This window comes from Alligator mississippiensis, chromosome 5 (assembly GCF_030867095.1).
Source record: "Alligator mississippiensis isolate rAllMis1 chromosome 5, rAllMis1, whole genome shotgun sequence".
NCBI classification, from domain to species: Eukaryota; Metazoa; Chordata; order Crocodylia; family Alligatoridae; genus Alligator; species Alligator mississippiensis.
The window spans coordinates 9495247-9511468 of record NC_081828.1 but is presented as its reverse complement, the minus strand read 5'-3'; the positions used below and the strand labels follow the sequence as shown (position 1 = coordinate 9511468).

At 48.0% G+C, this 16222-nt stretch overlaps 1 protein-coding gene across 1 annotated transcript in view; it reads right to left on the bottom strand.

The window, feature by feature from the left end:
• Nucleotides 1-11092, bottom strand: part of PODN (podocan) — a 32853-nt gene extending 21761 nt beyond the window's left edge. The window contains exons 1-4 of the mRNA XM_006267748.4: nt 10467-11092; nt 6634-6896; nt 3539-3632; nt 254-318 (exon numbers count right to left, since the gene is read on the bottom strand). Coding sequence (XP_006267810.1) covers nt 254-318; nt 3539-3632; nt 6634-6896; nt 10467-10503 — 459 coding nt within the window. The 5' untranslated portion in view covers nt 10504-11092. The remainder of the gene's footprint in view (nt 1-253; nt 319-3538; nt 3633-6633; nt 6897-10466) is intronic.
• Nucleotides 11093-16222: the final 5130 nt, after the last annotated feature.

Below are 16222 nucleotides of genomic sequence, written 5' to 3'. Positions count from 1 at the left end.
TCCAGATCACTGGCCCAATGGGCAGGGGACAGTTTTCAATGAAGTGAAAATGGAGAAAGCTGTGGCAGTTTCCACTTCTCACTGTTCATCACACACCGCTGTTTCTCACTGCCATTACCCACGTTGAAGTCGCACACCCATGAGGACCCATGTGCCTCAGCACAATATTAAAGTCATATCAAATACTCAAATCTTTTTTACAGTCATCATGTTCTTAAATTACACTGGAGAGCAGCTTTGAAACCCCTCTTACCTTATTGTTCGCAAGGTACAAGTAATTCAGGTTCTCCAGATGTTCAAATGACTCCTCTGGAAGCCCTTCAAACAACAGGAATGATTTACAGTCAACACCACCCTTTCTGAGTGAGAATATTACAGGGGCTGGGTGTTTCCCACAAGATATCTATAATGTAAGTTTTAAGTATTGTTCAGTGCAACTGAAATAACCCAACTCATGCTTTTTTTTTTTTTTTTTTTTTTTAATTATTTCTATAAAGGCCAAGAAAGTTTTCTCAAAGAACTAGAAAAACAATGAGCATGTTTGGCCTTTGGTAACAGGAGTGATGATGCCGAGAGATACAGTGAATAACCGGATGTTAGATTAGTTGTTGCACAAGATATATTGCAGCTACACAGAGCATCCACACTGCCTGGCAAGAACGGGCAGAAGTCATACATGGACTCTCTTTCCCCTTCCCAGAAATCTTTTACAACAATGGTGCTCAACTTTTTTGCCCAGCAGGACAGATGAGCAGTGCCCAGACCGTCTGCAGGCAAGATCCAGCCAGTAGTCCTGATATGGTGCCTGGAGCAGATATAGCAGGGTCCCACCCAGGCCAGGGGACAGCCCAGCTCTGACCCACTGCATGGAGCTTGGGGTTTGGGAATTTGGCAGGGGAGGGTGGCTGTAGTCATTGTCACCACTTCCCCACTGCCAAGTATCCCGACCCATGGGGAGCCCCATGAGCCAGATGCAATGGCTTTGTGGGCTGCATCTGGCCCACAGGCCAGAGGTTGAACACCCCCGTTTTATGGAATACTCTGGGTAAATTATTCCTTGAAATAATTCTTTCCACAAAGAAAAATGCACATCATGACATAGCTGTTCCACCCCCTTCCCCCCACTTTAGCCTTGCTCTGTGCTGGGAGGCTTCACCCCCATTGTAGCCTGGGGCACTGAGCACCACCCAGCCCAGACACAGTAGGAGCTGCTCCAGGGCCAGGCTGGGGCCATACTCAGTGCCCCAGGCTGCAGAGTGCACAAAGCCTGCCGGTGGGGGGGAGAGAGGCAGGCAGGGGAGCAGAGGCTGCATGTGGGAAGGTAGCGGGGTGGGAAAAGAGGTGGTAGGGGGGAGATGGCAGCATGCAGAGGTGGGGCTGGGAAGCTACAGTCCCAATCCCAGGTAGGGACTGGAGCCTGAGCCACAGCAGCTGCCTGCTCCCCACTCCCTCCCCAACCACCTTTATACTTGATTTTAAGACACGGGGCTTTTCTTCCCATGTTAAATGGGCGGGGAGAGAGGGACTTCATCTTAGACTCGAGTAAAAACAGTATTGTTTCATTTGCTGTGTGTTATCAGAGTATAAAAGAGCCATGTTTTCAAATCATGTCAGTTCAATCTGCTGAAAAGCAACCTCCTTTGAACATCGGGATGCATGTCATAGGCAGGGGAACACACCAGCCAGCAGCAAGAACAGCTCCTGAACTGCACGCCGTCACAGACCCACAGGCAGAAACGCTCTGGAGGAGTCTCTGGCTCCTCTGTAGGCAGGTGGGAGGCAGGGGAAAGCCATGTGAAATGTCCTGGGGGCCAGAGACCAGACGGGAATAAACGCCTAGGGAAGCTATGGACTCTCCATCACCAGAGATGTTCAAGAAGAGGTTGGACAACCACCCGTCAGGGATGATCTAGGCGTAGGTATGCCTGCCTTCTTCTATGGGCAATTCCCATGTTTCTGGGCTTTGCTGACTGCCCCCACACCGCCACTGTCGGCTACATGCATCAGGATGTTTTCAAGTCTTCTGCAAAGGCATTATATGTTGGCTGCAGCCCAGGCTGGGGATTGTGACTGGGGTGTGCCAATACTCCTGCTAGGACCAAAGCCAGAAGTTCCTGGCTAGGGGGTCTTGCCTTGCCTCCACTCACAGTCAGACTAATCACCATAGTTGGGGTCAGGAAGGAATTTTACCCCATGGTCAGATTGGGGTGGACTGTGGGGCTTGTTGCCTTCCTATTTAGCAGGGGCATGGCCCTCTACTTGGGCCCTCTTGAGCGTCTACTGACAACATTTCATAGAAGCAGGACACTGGCGGCTGAGATTCCTCTGCTTTACCTGTGGCAGGGTAGGGTGTTAGGTCTGTGTTGTGCCAGGGTTGACAGTCATTTTATGTCGATTTTAGATTGTGGATTTATAGGATGGCTGGGATAGGGCTGACCCTGCCGCAGGCAGGAGGTTGAACTAGATGACCTCTGGAGGTCCCTTCCAGCCCCACTTCACCAGGGACCGCATCACAGAATCGGAGAGGAGGGGGCTGGCTGAGACCGAGGGGAGGGCGACCCCAAGAGATGTTCACAGGAATATTTATGAGAGTTAGAACATAAGGGAAGGATTTTGTCAGGTTTCTTTTACCACATACCATTGTCAAAGCATTTGATCGCTTCTTTTTTTATACTATTTGTTCTGCTTTGTAATAAACCCTTTTGTTTTTCTGTTACTTTACTGAAGTACCTGTAGTAAATCATGCTTCCTGAGCAAATTAATAACCTGGGCATACCCATTCAACAGAGAGGGAGACCAATACACTTACACAAACCCAGGGTATAGCTTTGGGAACACACCGGCACCCCAGGGATTGTCACACACACATCGTCTCTTTTTATCACAAGAAACTTCCCCAGATACTTTCTCTCATTCTTTGAGAATTTGGCCTTTTCTGTGTTAATTAAATGACATGTTTCTATAATAAATGCATGAGTTATACAGCAAAACCCACAGCCATTAAAGTGGGTTGAGAGAGGTTGGGACCCACGTTACTTTTAAGGTAAACGATATGGCTCCAGAGGCTTTGAGCAAACTAGACCTAGGATCGAATGAACCAAACTGAACACAACTGAAGGGGCAAGGTAAGAGGCCGGCCTGGTGGTAGGGAGCTTGCTCAGCATGCAGACATCCCTGGCTTTCCATCACATTGCAGTGGGGAACCTGAGGGATTGAGGAGAGCTGCCTGGACACGTGGCTGTCATGACAGTATGCAGCATGGCTGCCAGGTCTCCTCCCCTGGTTCATCAGGGCTGCATTTTTGTGTCCTGAGTATTGTTTCAGATGATAAAGTGCCTCCACATTTTGTGCACTGGCCAAAGGACAGATGCAGCTCGCCAGTCATTCCAGGCATTTCTAAACACAAGTACACCCACTAGTCCTCGCACCTCCTGCTTGAGAGCGCCAGCAGGGTTATTATATAAGCTCATGCTGCACTGTCTTTAAGCAACAAGGTCAACGGTTCCTCTCCACTCTGTTCTCAGGTTTTCAAGCTTACCTTTTGACGTGAGCCTGTTGTTCTGCAAATTGAGTGTTTCTAGCCTGTAAAGACGAGCAAGCTCTTCTGGAGAGATTTCTTCCAGTTGGTTATTCTAGGGAAAGGGAGAACATTACTGATCATCAGCTAAGTAACTCAAGAAGTCTCCCAACCAAACCCCAGGCTTTGAACCTTGGGAAAGTCTGGATCTGGATCCAAATGTCAGGAAAGGCCCTTTCTCTACAATGGACCAGGCTCATACCCTGAATCCAAAGCATGTGAATGTACAGTGTTCCTGTGCGCAGCGGGGTTTGAAAACCTGGATGAATTTTTACAGCTTGGGCTCTTCTCTAGTAACACTCAAGACCCGTTCTGGTTACTCATAAGGAGCAGGTTATAGTAAAGCTTTGGCCACCATAAGCAACAGACAAAGCTAGACCTTGTGGAAAAGCAGAAGGACCCCTGTAAGGCTGGCCTCATGGAGCCTCATTTGCCTTGCAATGAATTTTCTTCTGATAAAGCACGATCACTTGATAAGCAAACACAGGATTTGCTAACTGCAAACTCAGTGGAATCTGCACATCAAGCCGGCTCTGATCTGTGACGCTCTCCCCCTAACAAACAGCCTGTCATCAGGCTTTCATTAACAATTCCCTAAAACTGCACAAGGCTGAAAATCATCCATATCATTATCCACCGTGTATATTATAGAGGAGCTTAGCGGCCTGGTCAGCATGAGGGACCCACTGTGCTAGGAGCTGTACAAATATGTGACAGTCTCTGCTTCAAAGAACATGCAGCGTGGAACCAGCTTCCTATCTAGTGGGCTAAACAAGAGTGAAAGGTCTGCTTTTGACAGGAGGGAAAGTGGCTGTGACTGGAGCACGACAGGAACAGACCCGTTAAGCAAGAAGGTACCAGTTTGTATTACAGGTTTTCTGACTGGAGCTGCACTTTGAATGACAGCTCTGAATTACCTGTTGCAAACTGCCTCTTCCATCTACTTATCAGTGGCACTTACCAAAGAATAGCTCATGAAAGGCTTTGGGACACGTTCTAAACGAGGGGTAAAATGTGGAACCACTTTAGATCAGGGGTGTCAAACTCATCTGGCCTTGTGGGCCCGCTCCATGGGCTAGATGAGTGGTGTGGGGCTGGCCCGCAGGCCGGACTGGGCTCACAGACCTGGGCATCCAATCTGGCCAGTCTAGGATTGCACCACATGATGCCTGCTCTGGCCTAATTGGGGCATGGGGTATATGCGGTGCCTGCTCCAGCCGGTTCAGGGTGGATGCCATTATGCAGTGCAAGTCCTAGACTGGCTGGAGCTGGCATCACCTATGGCACAAGTGCCAGATCTGGCATGTGGGGGACCCACAGAGCCTCATCCCCTGCAGGCCAGACCCGGTGCCTGCTCTGGTTGATGCAGGACTGTGTTGCATGCAGTGCCTGCTCCAGGACCAAGCGGTGCCTGCCCTGAACCAGCTGTAGCCATCTCCATGTGCAGCAGTCTCAGACTGGCCAGAGCTGGCACTGCAAGTGCTGGATCCTGCATACGGAGGAGGGCCCAGATTGGCACACACAGGGACAGCAGTGGGGGCCAGGTGACGTGGCTATATGGATCCAGTCCGTCCTGCAGGCTGTATCTTTGACACCCCTGTTTTAGATGCACGCTGTTGTACTAGAGAACTGAATCTGGTTCTCTTCCTCCAATAGAAGAGAGTAATAATTATGGATATATTCCCCAGGGCTAGCACTGCACAACACTTCAAAGTTGACAAATGACCAACAATCCAACTACAGCCTTATGGGGAGCAACACCTTCACCCTGGGGTTGAGAGAAGAAAGGAACGGTTTTAGTGATATGGACCTTAGTCAGGATTGATTTATACTGGCATTAATCACTTTGTCTCGTGCACAGATGCCTTGTTCTGCCAGAATCCTCATGTAGTAGATCAAAGGCAGGAAAAAGATGCATTTAATAACATAGCGGTATGTCAAACTGCAGTACAGCCTCAGCTGGGAAAGATGAATCAACTGCCAGGATGCTGTTGCTTGACTCCTCAAAGTGAAGTTTGGGCTCTCTGCCCTCACACACACACACACCCTTGCCTGGATGAACAGGCTGTTTGGTAGAAAGGTGAGTTCACTACACTTACAGCCTTGCAAATAAAGTGACCTGACAAAACTACCTCCTGGTTGCACTGGGCTGGGATAAAGGCCAGCATTAGCTGTCTGAGTTGTGAGTGCCTTGCCAGAGGAATTGGTGTTTTGAACTCCTGCAAGTTTTTTCTAAGTGCATCATTTGGTTCATAACTTTCCTTTGCTTCCAGCCACACTTTTGCACAGACGGGGGCTGGAGGGAAGTTTGGGGCTGCAGTTTGGAGCCTGTAGGTGACCAGCTGCCCCCATTTCTGGCATTTCAATTACCACATGATAGATTGCTTGACAGCTACGGGGAATGATTAGGGATGAATTATATTAGGGATGAATCCTGCAAACATCCTCCAAAGTAAGGTCAACACTAAGAGCCTTCAGTAAACAATACATCTTATTTGGAATAAAATTCTCCTCTCAGAGCCATAAGGAGCCTCTCGGCTCTAATCACTTGCTCCCTGTATACGACCCGGTCACTGTGGAGAGCTGAGGTTATAGCAGAGCTCAATGTTCTCCTTTACCGGTCCAAGAGAAGAAACCATTTTAAAAATAAATTAACATGAAGTTAATGTGATTAAGATTAGCCAGGCACAGCTTCTCTCTGCTGGTAAGATTCCCTGAGCCAAGAGGGCAGAAGAAGAAACAGAAAGGACAGCTAGGGACAGGGCAAAAGAAGCACTTGGATAGTGGAGTGGGCTGACACTGGCATTCAATGGATTGCCAAGGCTCAACCCTCAAGATTGAGGGCAGCACAAGGCAGTGCAGCCACGGCCCAGGTGGGCCTTTTGACACTGAGCAAGAGCAAGAACATAGGGTTGCTCTGGCCACCCATCCTCCCTGCTCTCAGCCAGGCCCAGAGCATCCGAGTGCCCTGCAGCCGGGACGCAAAGAAGCAAAAGGATGATGCTGAAAACAGACCCTGGCAGGTTTGTAACCCAACCTGCTGGGTACTCTCTTACCTGCAGCGAAAGGTGGTTCGTTAACTCTGGTACGTTCATGGGGAATTCTTTGAGATCAATCCCTCCGCAATCCACAACTCCTTCCTGAGTGCAGCGGCAGTCTTTAGGGCAGTCAAGAGCTGGGAAATTAGGATCTGGATTCAGCAATGCGGATGAATTTTCCAGAAATTCATTGTCTTCGTCATTCTGACCGTGGATCACGTTGGGGCTAGAGACCAACAGCCATAGCACCAGCAGAAAGCTGCTGCCTGGGAGCATTTCCCCTAAAACCAAACAGAAAGCATAGGGAGCTGGGTGTCAGCCCAACACAACACAGCTCAGACTGCTTGGAGTCACAGGCACGACGGGCCGCTTGTAGGAGACAAGCAAAACAACCTCATTATGCTGGGATGACTGCCGAGGGGCAAGCCTCCCAGCTAGCACCATGGCTTCACGTGCCGTCCAGCCGGCAAAGCAAACTCCTCCACGCGCTCCAGGCACCAGCCCCAGCTTTAGAAACTCCACACCTCTCTAGAGCGTTACTGCCAAAGGGCATCATGGCCATTTTACTTGTCTCATAATTAGAGACCTACTTAATTCGCTGTTTCATGGAAACCATGAAAACTGGCAATATCTGTGATGGCCGGGAAATATTCCGTCGGCTGCGATTTCTCATGATGTCAACCCAAAAAAGGAAAAACTCCGGCACATTATTCGCATATTTTGCTGTTCTAGAATCTCCCAATCCTTACCACGATACTTCGACAGTGTGGCAATCCCTGTGGCCAGTCTCACGTGCTCGAGACTTACTGACTGCTGCGGTGATGGCGGGGCCTCCCTGCCAATTAGCAATCAGTGGCAAGGGGCAGGGCCGCTGGGAAATGCCTGAGAAATTGGCCCATCGTGCTATGGGCAAGCTGTAACCATGGCTTTGTTTTGCTACGAGTTAAGCAGGTCCCTACTCATAATAGTTTACAGCAGAGCCCACCAGACCCGTGTTTCACTGTGCAGAAATACGTGGAGAGCATAAGCACGGATACCCAAGTGCTGCAGGAAGCGACTGTTAAGAGTGCCACTAAGTGAGAGCCTTTTGTGGATCACCGGTCCTACCAAATCCAGAACGATGCTACACCTTGAATATCATCTGCCGGCACTGTATTCACTAGCGACACCTAGCACAGCCCTGTCTGCCAGACGCTGAATACTCTTCGTTGACAATGACCCTAGGCGCCCTCCCACTCACTGTTGGGGTAGCATTTAAGTTTTCTCTAACTGACCCACTCGCCATACTGTCAGAGGACCTCTGTCTAATGTATTATCCTCATCACATCCCTCCGAGGTAGGGAAATGCTGCTAATCCACATGGGGAGCCAAGGCACCAGGACCCTGACACTGTACTAATGTGAGAACCCCTCATTAGTACTCCAGTGTGTCCCTAGCGTGGATCTACAGGTCCTCGGTAGCATCAGCTGAACTAGGCCTGGCTACTGAATTAGCTTACTCCCTTTCACAAACAGAGAAACACCAGATGACCAGGGAGATTTATATACAGCTTATGCAACATCAGTCTTATGTAACCATTGATCATAATGTTCCACCCAGTTTTGCATGGGGAAGTCGCTGCCCTTCATTACATGCATCTTGGTTAATGTAAACACGGTGTAGTGGAAAAGGATAACTCAGTACCGAGATGGGCCTCACCTGGGGTCTGTTTAAAGTGTCCCGAGTTGCAATAAATCTTGACCTCCTGAAAATACGATACGCCTGGACCTTATGTTGCTTTTGGAAAGCAGTGCTGAGCTGAACCCGAACGCCTTGGCTAACGTTCAACTTTGATCTTTCTGGCTGCAGGTTGGAATAATGCAAACAGAAGTTAAATCTCTCTCAAACGGGCCAAGTGGCCCAGGCCCAGCTCCCCTGCCTCACTCGGTGCTTCTCAGGTTTCACAGAGGAGGATTTGCAGTAATATAGCTGCTAGTGGCTTGTGTTTTATCCCTTCCCTGTCTCATAGCGCTGCAGAAAAAACCCAGCATTGTGACCCATCAGTGTGATCTAGGCTCTACCATGCAACTCGAAGCAGCTCTAAGTAGGGGAAGTCATGGAACAGCTTTTCTGGGACGGTTCATATTTAGACCAGTCTCGCAAGATGGACTCTTGATCTTAAAATGGCACAAATACCCCATTCATCTCTGACAAACTGCTTCTCCTTTGCATTTAGAAACAAGAACCTCACCACTGATGTGAACTGCAGAGCTCCGGAGATATCAGTGGACGTGTGCTGCCTTGCACCAACTTGGAACCTGGCTCCCGATCTCCTACATACTCTGAGCGCCCAAGCAGCCAGATCCTGTTCTCAGTGCAACTTCACTGAATTGCTTGAAGTTGCTCTTGATTTCCTCTTGTAAGAGCAGAAGATGGAGTGGCCTAGTGGAGAGAGCCCTGGACTGTGACTCAGGAGATTTAACTTCAATCCCTGACTTTGCAGATGATCTGCTGGCTGGCTCCAAGCAAGTCATTTTGCCTCCCTGCGTCTCTGCTTCCCTCTCAGTAGAAGTCCATGTTAAATGATAGCGGTCTCCTTTATAAAGCACTTTGAGTCCCACTGCTGGAAAGCCTTATAAAGAAGCAGCTCCTACAGTGTGTGGGGTCAGACAACCTCAGAAATCAGTTATGCCGTTGCCTTCACTCGCTGAGTTGTTACTGATTTCTTCTTCAAACATGCAAAAGCTAAAGCGCAGCACCTGCTGATTGACTTCCCATCATTAGAAGGTGTTTTTACGATAGCTAGATAGATAGATATACATGCGTTCCCACGTGTGCATATATACACACACACTTTTTTTTGGCCAATGACAAAAAGTTGAAAGTTTCAAACATGGACCAAAGGCAGCCCTGGCCTAGGTATACTGATGGCACTGCAGCAGCACCCACTGATCCTAGAGCTGGTCTGGGCTCTACTTCTGGGACTAGAAATTATGGCTGGCTAACACTGTAGGGAAACAGTTGAATAAAGACTAAAAAAAAAAAAAAGAGCTGTTAGCATGAAATTTGGTATCCTATTCTAACATGCAAGAGGAAATCTCGCACTGCTGCCATCAATATGTGCTTTTTCTGCAGCTGGGCCTTTGAAGTGAGAGTTGCTGTGGTGCCACAGAGACACTCTGGGTAAGGAAACATCTGCTTGCAGCTGGAGCACAGGCAATAAATCCTGGAATGATTTTGATTTCTCTGAGTTCAAAGAAAGCTTAAAGAAACTAACTCCATTTAAGTTCAAGCTCAGTCAGTTCACAAAGAGCCTGATCCAACCCAATAGTTTCCTACGAGTCTGATCCAAAGTGCACGGAAATCATTTTAAAGATCTTAATGATCTTCAATAGACTTGGGACCGGGCCCTACACCAAAGAATAAACTTCCAGTTATGCTGAGAGCTGATGCAGCATTTCTCCCAGCTGCAGCTTTCCCATTTCATTGCGCGTGACCCCTCTCAGGACCAGCATTCACTCCACCGTGCCGCAGCGACTCTGACACTGCAGCACCAGAAGCACAAGTCTCAAGCATGGGGACATTTCAAGAGTTGCTCTTTACCCGACAAAGATGAGACTGATCTGAACAGCACAAACCTGCTCGGTATAATCTACCCTCAACTCAACCTGCTCTCTATCCAGAGGACTCTCTGTTTAGAAAAAGCCAACCACATCAGTAACATCATTTATTTTCAAAATCAGCAGGTTGTTGGAATTTATTACTTGCATTGAATTCATGTTACATACACTAAGGACTGGAGCTAAAAGGCTGCTCACAGTCTCCCAGAATCAGGGTGTTACAAAATAAAGCACTGAAAAAAAACAACTCACCTTTGTTGACAGAGCTCAAATGGATGGAGAAAAGCATCTCTTGCCCAGAAAGGCTCCCTCAACTCATGCCATGTCAGCTACACGCTCTGAGTGCAGAATGATTTCCCCCTTTCCCAAGTCCGATCCTTTCCAGATGTGAGTAGCAAAACTAGAGACAGAAATAGGCAACCCTCTACCAAAGAGAATTTCCTGTGCTTTCCAGTGAAATCGGAGAGGAATTTTCCAAAGTCACCATATGGGAAAATGTGAGCAGAGAGGAGGAGTAAAGCAGCTATAGCCCGAACATAAAGACTTGGGCAAAAAACAACCTCCACTCTCTTTTGTCAACACACTTTGCAAGACCCATGAGAGATGCCAGAAAGAGGAGCGTGCTGGAGCTGGCGGAAGGGAAGTGCAAACTGCCTGCTCCAGCCTTCTCCGTACGGTATTTACATTCTCGCTGCAACGTCCTTGTTCTTCTTGCTTTCTTTTTAGCAGCTTGCCAGATTCTGGATTCCAGGTTGGGATCTGGCCCCCTCCCCTCCTCTCCCCCCGTTGGGGCTGGCAGACGTTACCGAGGAGCAGACAGCTTGTCAGTTCTTCCCATTTCCCTCTCCCCGCTCCAATTGACCTTCAGGGACCAGAAATAACCCGCAAAATCCCAAATGCCTTGGGGCCGTCGAGAATCAGAGCCAAAAGCCCCATCACCCTAGTTCATCTCGCCCCCCACCCCTCAGCCCAGTACTGCACCACTCCTCAGAGTCAGGAACGCTACATTTCCTGTGCGTGCTCCCTGGGCAGGAGGGAGATGGGCTTGCAGCTTCTAACGGGGTTTAGTCCCAAGTGCAGCTGCATTTCTAAGTGGCACAAGAGCTTTTTCTTCTGTTTGCAGTTGGAAGGGTTTGTGTTACCAAGAGCCTCAAACGGGAACCCACCTGTTGTGCAAACACTCTGCTGTACCCCACACCGTACCTGTGAGAAAGCACTTCCTGGGTCCCTGCCGTGCTCCAAAAAGAAGAGACACGCCAGCTGTCACGTCCCAGCACCAACAAAGCAATTTGGCTGCTTTCTCGCCCTCTTCCTCAGGCTTGTATCAGCTGGAGCAGAGCCACCTCTGGACCACGCGCAGGTCCCCAAAAGTCAACTTGGGAAGTGTATGGTTTTGCTTAAAAGAAAAATTGGCTGCTTTGTGTGAAATGATTCAGAGATCCAGGATTTATTCCGCGCTCCCCACCCTCCTCATCCCCCTGAGATACGACATGGCGCTCAGACCACACACAACAAAGGCAACAGGCAGCGGAAGATGATAGCGGTGGGGTGTGGTGCTGGATGTCAGCGGCCCAGGCTGCCCCAGCTTGGGAGAGCGGTGAAGGTGGAGGTGACTAGTGCAGTGCATTCACTAGTCCAGTAAAGGACAGAAGTGAAAGAGGCGGGCCTCGCCTGCTTTGGGAGACTTTTTTTTTTTTTTTTGAGCTTTGTATGAGTTTTAATAAACAGTCATCCTTTACTCTTCAACAGCATTTCCACCTATCCTTCCCAAGCGCTCAACAGAAGACATCATGATTGTGCCCACTGCACAGAGGAAGAAACCAAGGCACAGAGAGGAGAAGCAATTCTCAGAACCCCGCACTGGCCTGTGCAGATCCAGGTATAGGCTGCAGGCCTCCAGCTGCCTAGCCTAATGCTATATCCACTAGGAAATGCTACCTCTGAACTAGGGCATTTGCTTTAAGTTTCTTACCATCTAAACAGAGGAACACTCCAACACACGCCCTCCCTAGGTCCAGCCCTAGTTTCTTTTCACTTCGAACACCAGCATTTACTAGACCGGTGGGGGCCAACCTTTTTAAACCCCACGCCCTCCCCAGGTGTCACTCTGATCCCCTTTTCCTGCCTGGTCTGCTGCTCTGCTTTCTGCTCCCTGCACTATCTGCCACTGTGCAATGTTCCACACAGAGGCGGCCCATGCCACAAGCTGGTCACTGCTGTACTAGACATACCCCTCTAAAAATCAGTGCTTTAATCAGACTTAGGTCAACATGATAAGGCAGGTGCAAGCTAAATGGATGGGCAAGGCTCAAGTGGCCTTCACTACCTTGGTTACTGGAGCCCATGGCGCTGGGCACTGTACAGCTGCCTCAATTAAAGGACAGCTCTTCCAACAGTTCACGCCTAGAGCTAAGGAGTACTAGCACAAGACATTCCCAGCCAGACTAATGCTAGCATACCCTCCTCCCCTGTGCAAGTCAGAGTGGATCAAAAAGAGCATCTTTGACTTGGAAAGCTTCAAGATGACATTGAGATGTTGCTCCAATCCCTTCTTCAGATAGCAGGGGGGGAAGCAGAAGGGGGTGTTTAGGCAGTTGATTTTTGATAGGAAACATCAGAAGCCAAACAACAGCTACCATAGCTTGTATTTTTCCAGCAGGTCACAGTGTTTTTGAGAAGCACATGGACCAGAAAGAAATACCTGCGATGGATGCTCCCTCATCCCTGGCCCCTGATTGCCAGCAAAACCATTCAAGTGGTAAAGGGGGCCCCAAATCCCCACTGCTGGTCACAGAAGCGCTCTGTTCTTTAGCCCAAACACTGGGGGAAGGCAGGCATAAATCTGTAGGGGGTATGTCACTTGCAGCACGGCACTACAGGGATCCTACCCTTGGAGAGGGTCACAAGGCACCCCCAGTATTGCCAAAACTGGGATAGGCCCAACAGGCTGTCCAGACTCCAGAGAAATCCGGAGTCAGGAGAACACAAAAAGTGGCTAAAGATCATGACAAGCTCCCTCCCTTGGATTGCATGGTCTGGCCTGCACCTTACTGGCTCAGAACAGAATCTCACCGTTGTCCTGCCCTAAAGAGATTACCATCTACATTCAGATGCAATGTGATGTGATTAGCTGGAGCGACAAGAGCAGGCACAAGAGATGGCTGGAGGGAGCAGAGTATAAGCATCTTCCTAGGAACCATGGGGATAGTTCATTTAAAAGCAGTTGTATAGATGATTGCTGCCTTGCTTGGGGTCAGCCCAGAAGGAGCAAGTCAAGGAGGAATAAACTAGATTAAAACTAATTTTAACATACGCTAAAATATTGAAAAGTTGCCTACCTCATTTCATCTTACCCCTTGCCTCTATTCTAGTCTAACCTGGCTTGTTACAGAAACATTGATGCATCTGAAGAGTCCATTAGAACTAGCTAAGGGCAAGCCTTATTTAACGGGAGGGAGGAGCACATGTGTGTGTTTGTGTGTGCACACACATTCAGGTGAATTGTTATATTTTTTCTTTCATAACAAAGATGTGTAAAGCCTTTTAAGGCTCAGTGACCCATGGCAGGTATTCTTCAATTCCCAGCACATACCATAGAGCCCAACCCAAAATCCATTAGTATCTTCCCACTGATTTTAGCAAACCTTTGCTCCGGCCATTAATTTCCTTACATAAGCCTTAAAGACTTCTACCTTACCTGGTATAGCTGACAAAGCTAACCTAGTCCTTGCTGCACTGCAGATTTTACACTTCCAAACTAGCTTGCAGTAGCCTTATTAACATATTTCTGTACCTACATCACAGTAAGCGATTATCATCTCCTGAACTACAACACTGCACCTCTTATCTCAGCCCATAGGACACCTTTTGTTTTCAGGAAGAACTTCCTCTGCTTAAAACCATGGCACAGTATAATGCACTGTCACTTCTGCCAATGATGGACTTCTTTTTTGAAGTACGGGAGGGACTGCTTCCATGCAGCATCAAATCTTTCTCCCCATTTGTCTGCCACATGAGATTAGCTTCCTCATGTGTTGATTTTCACAGCGGAGAGACGTTTTCCTGTCTTTTTTCTGGCAAGTTAAGCCAGAGCCTTCTTAATGTTCTCTGTGAGATGAGACCAGACATTTAGCTCAGCATCCTGTAAGACAAAAGGAAGAACAGTTTCTGTCCCAAGGAGCTGGAGACCCGAAGTGGCTCTTTATGAAGTGCGAACGTGGCAAGGGAGAGTTGGATCCAGCCTTGTGTTTGTTTGGTTTTGTACCAATGGGAGGAGGAGCACATTTGTGAAGCTCTTTCCTTCCCAACAGCCTGGAAGAAAGAGGGTTGGGGCCCCATCCCCAACCAGCTGCTACAAGCCCTTACCGCCCTCCCTACCAATGACAAGCACCTGCTCTCTCTCTGCTCCTCACCAAGTCTGAAATCATCCTTAAGCACAAGCACCTGCTGCTGTTAAAATATAAGAAAACCACAGTCCACCCATCTGTCAAATCCTTACCTCCTCACCCCACAAAAATCATGTTGTGCAGCTGCGAACATCTGCCCTAGGCCTCAGTTCTTGCATCCCATAAGGTCACAAACACACAGGGCCAGTTAATATAATTATAGCATACTGAAAAGAACAATGTGCATCTGCTGTGAGTGCACACTCATTCATCCAGGTGAGTGCTCTAGCAAAGATCCCTGATTTGGGACTTTTTATAAGCTGTCTTCAGGTCAGACAAGTCTCATTCTGCTCTGAGCAAGTTAGAACAGAAGACCCAGAACTAGTGACCAGATAGTCAGAAAGCACTATGCACCCACACCCAAACAGTCATTCTTTTGAAGGAGTTAAGGTTTTCCTTCTTAAGTGCAAGTTTTACACAAAGGACTAGAGAGAAGGACAGAAGGATTAACAGGAGAGATTCCAGAAACTGGTGTAACGACAGACACATTTGCCTTCGGCCCCATACTTTGCTATTGTTTGGTGCATTAAAGCACATAATCCCATTGACAGGGTAGATCTACCCTGCTTCTTGGAGAGAAAAATTAATCTACACTGACCTTTGTGTTGTCCTGGCAAGCGAGCTACTTCTGAAGCTAGCTTGGGGGTGTCTACACTACACTACTGCCACTTTCTGAATGCAGCCTAGGTGTACCCTCAAAGGCCTGGGCCTTGTGTAAAACTGGAGGTTTTTCTTCACATTCAGCTCTCAGATGTGATGCACTTCATCTTGGGGACATAGATTTTAGCCCCTCATCCTCCTTGAATAACTAGACATAAATGAGCTAAACTCTCTTCAAATTGCTTTCATGTCCTTCGATATCCTTTTTAGGCTCTTTACACCATTTCCATTTGCAAGTGTCTGTCTCTGTCTACCCCTACTCTGTCTCTTACTGTTAACAATACCTAGCTGTGATCCACAAATTCAGAACCTACCTGGTTTAAATGGGAAGTTTCCCCATAGAGGACAGCTGTACCTGAACAAATTCAGAAAAAGGTTAAACTGTAAGCATTGCCAAGACCTATCCATTTTAAACACTGATTCAAATAAGCTACTGCACTGTACTTAATATAAAATGGAATTTATCCCAGTGTTTTTAGAAATGCACCAAAAGGTTAAAGTTAATATGCTTGGTCCTACAGACATAAAAGAAGCTATCAGCACCACATACACATTACAAGATCCCCAATTAGGCAATGGATTTCTTTTACTGGGCTGCATCACAAAACCAACTTTCTGCAGAAGACTCCCAAAGCAATTCTGCTCAAATGCACTGAAAGTTAGGGTTTGCATTACTTTGGGCTATGGACAAACAGATTTGGAGAGGTTTCAGAAGGAAAAGAGGGAGCTGTTATTTGTAGGAACCTGTAACAATACAACCGTAGCAAAATCCCTCCAACTTTAAACTCGGACAAAGCAGGGTTAAAGGGGCAATTGAGCTTACTTACATCACCAGGTGCTTCTGCACACGGAGCAGTTACAACATAACAGGTGCCCAAACAGCAGCTCCTTTCCCCCTTCTGA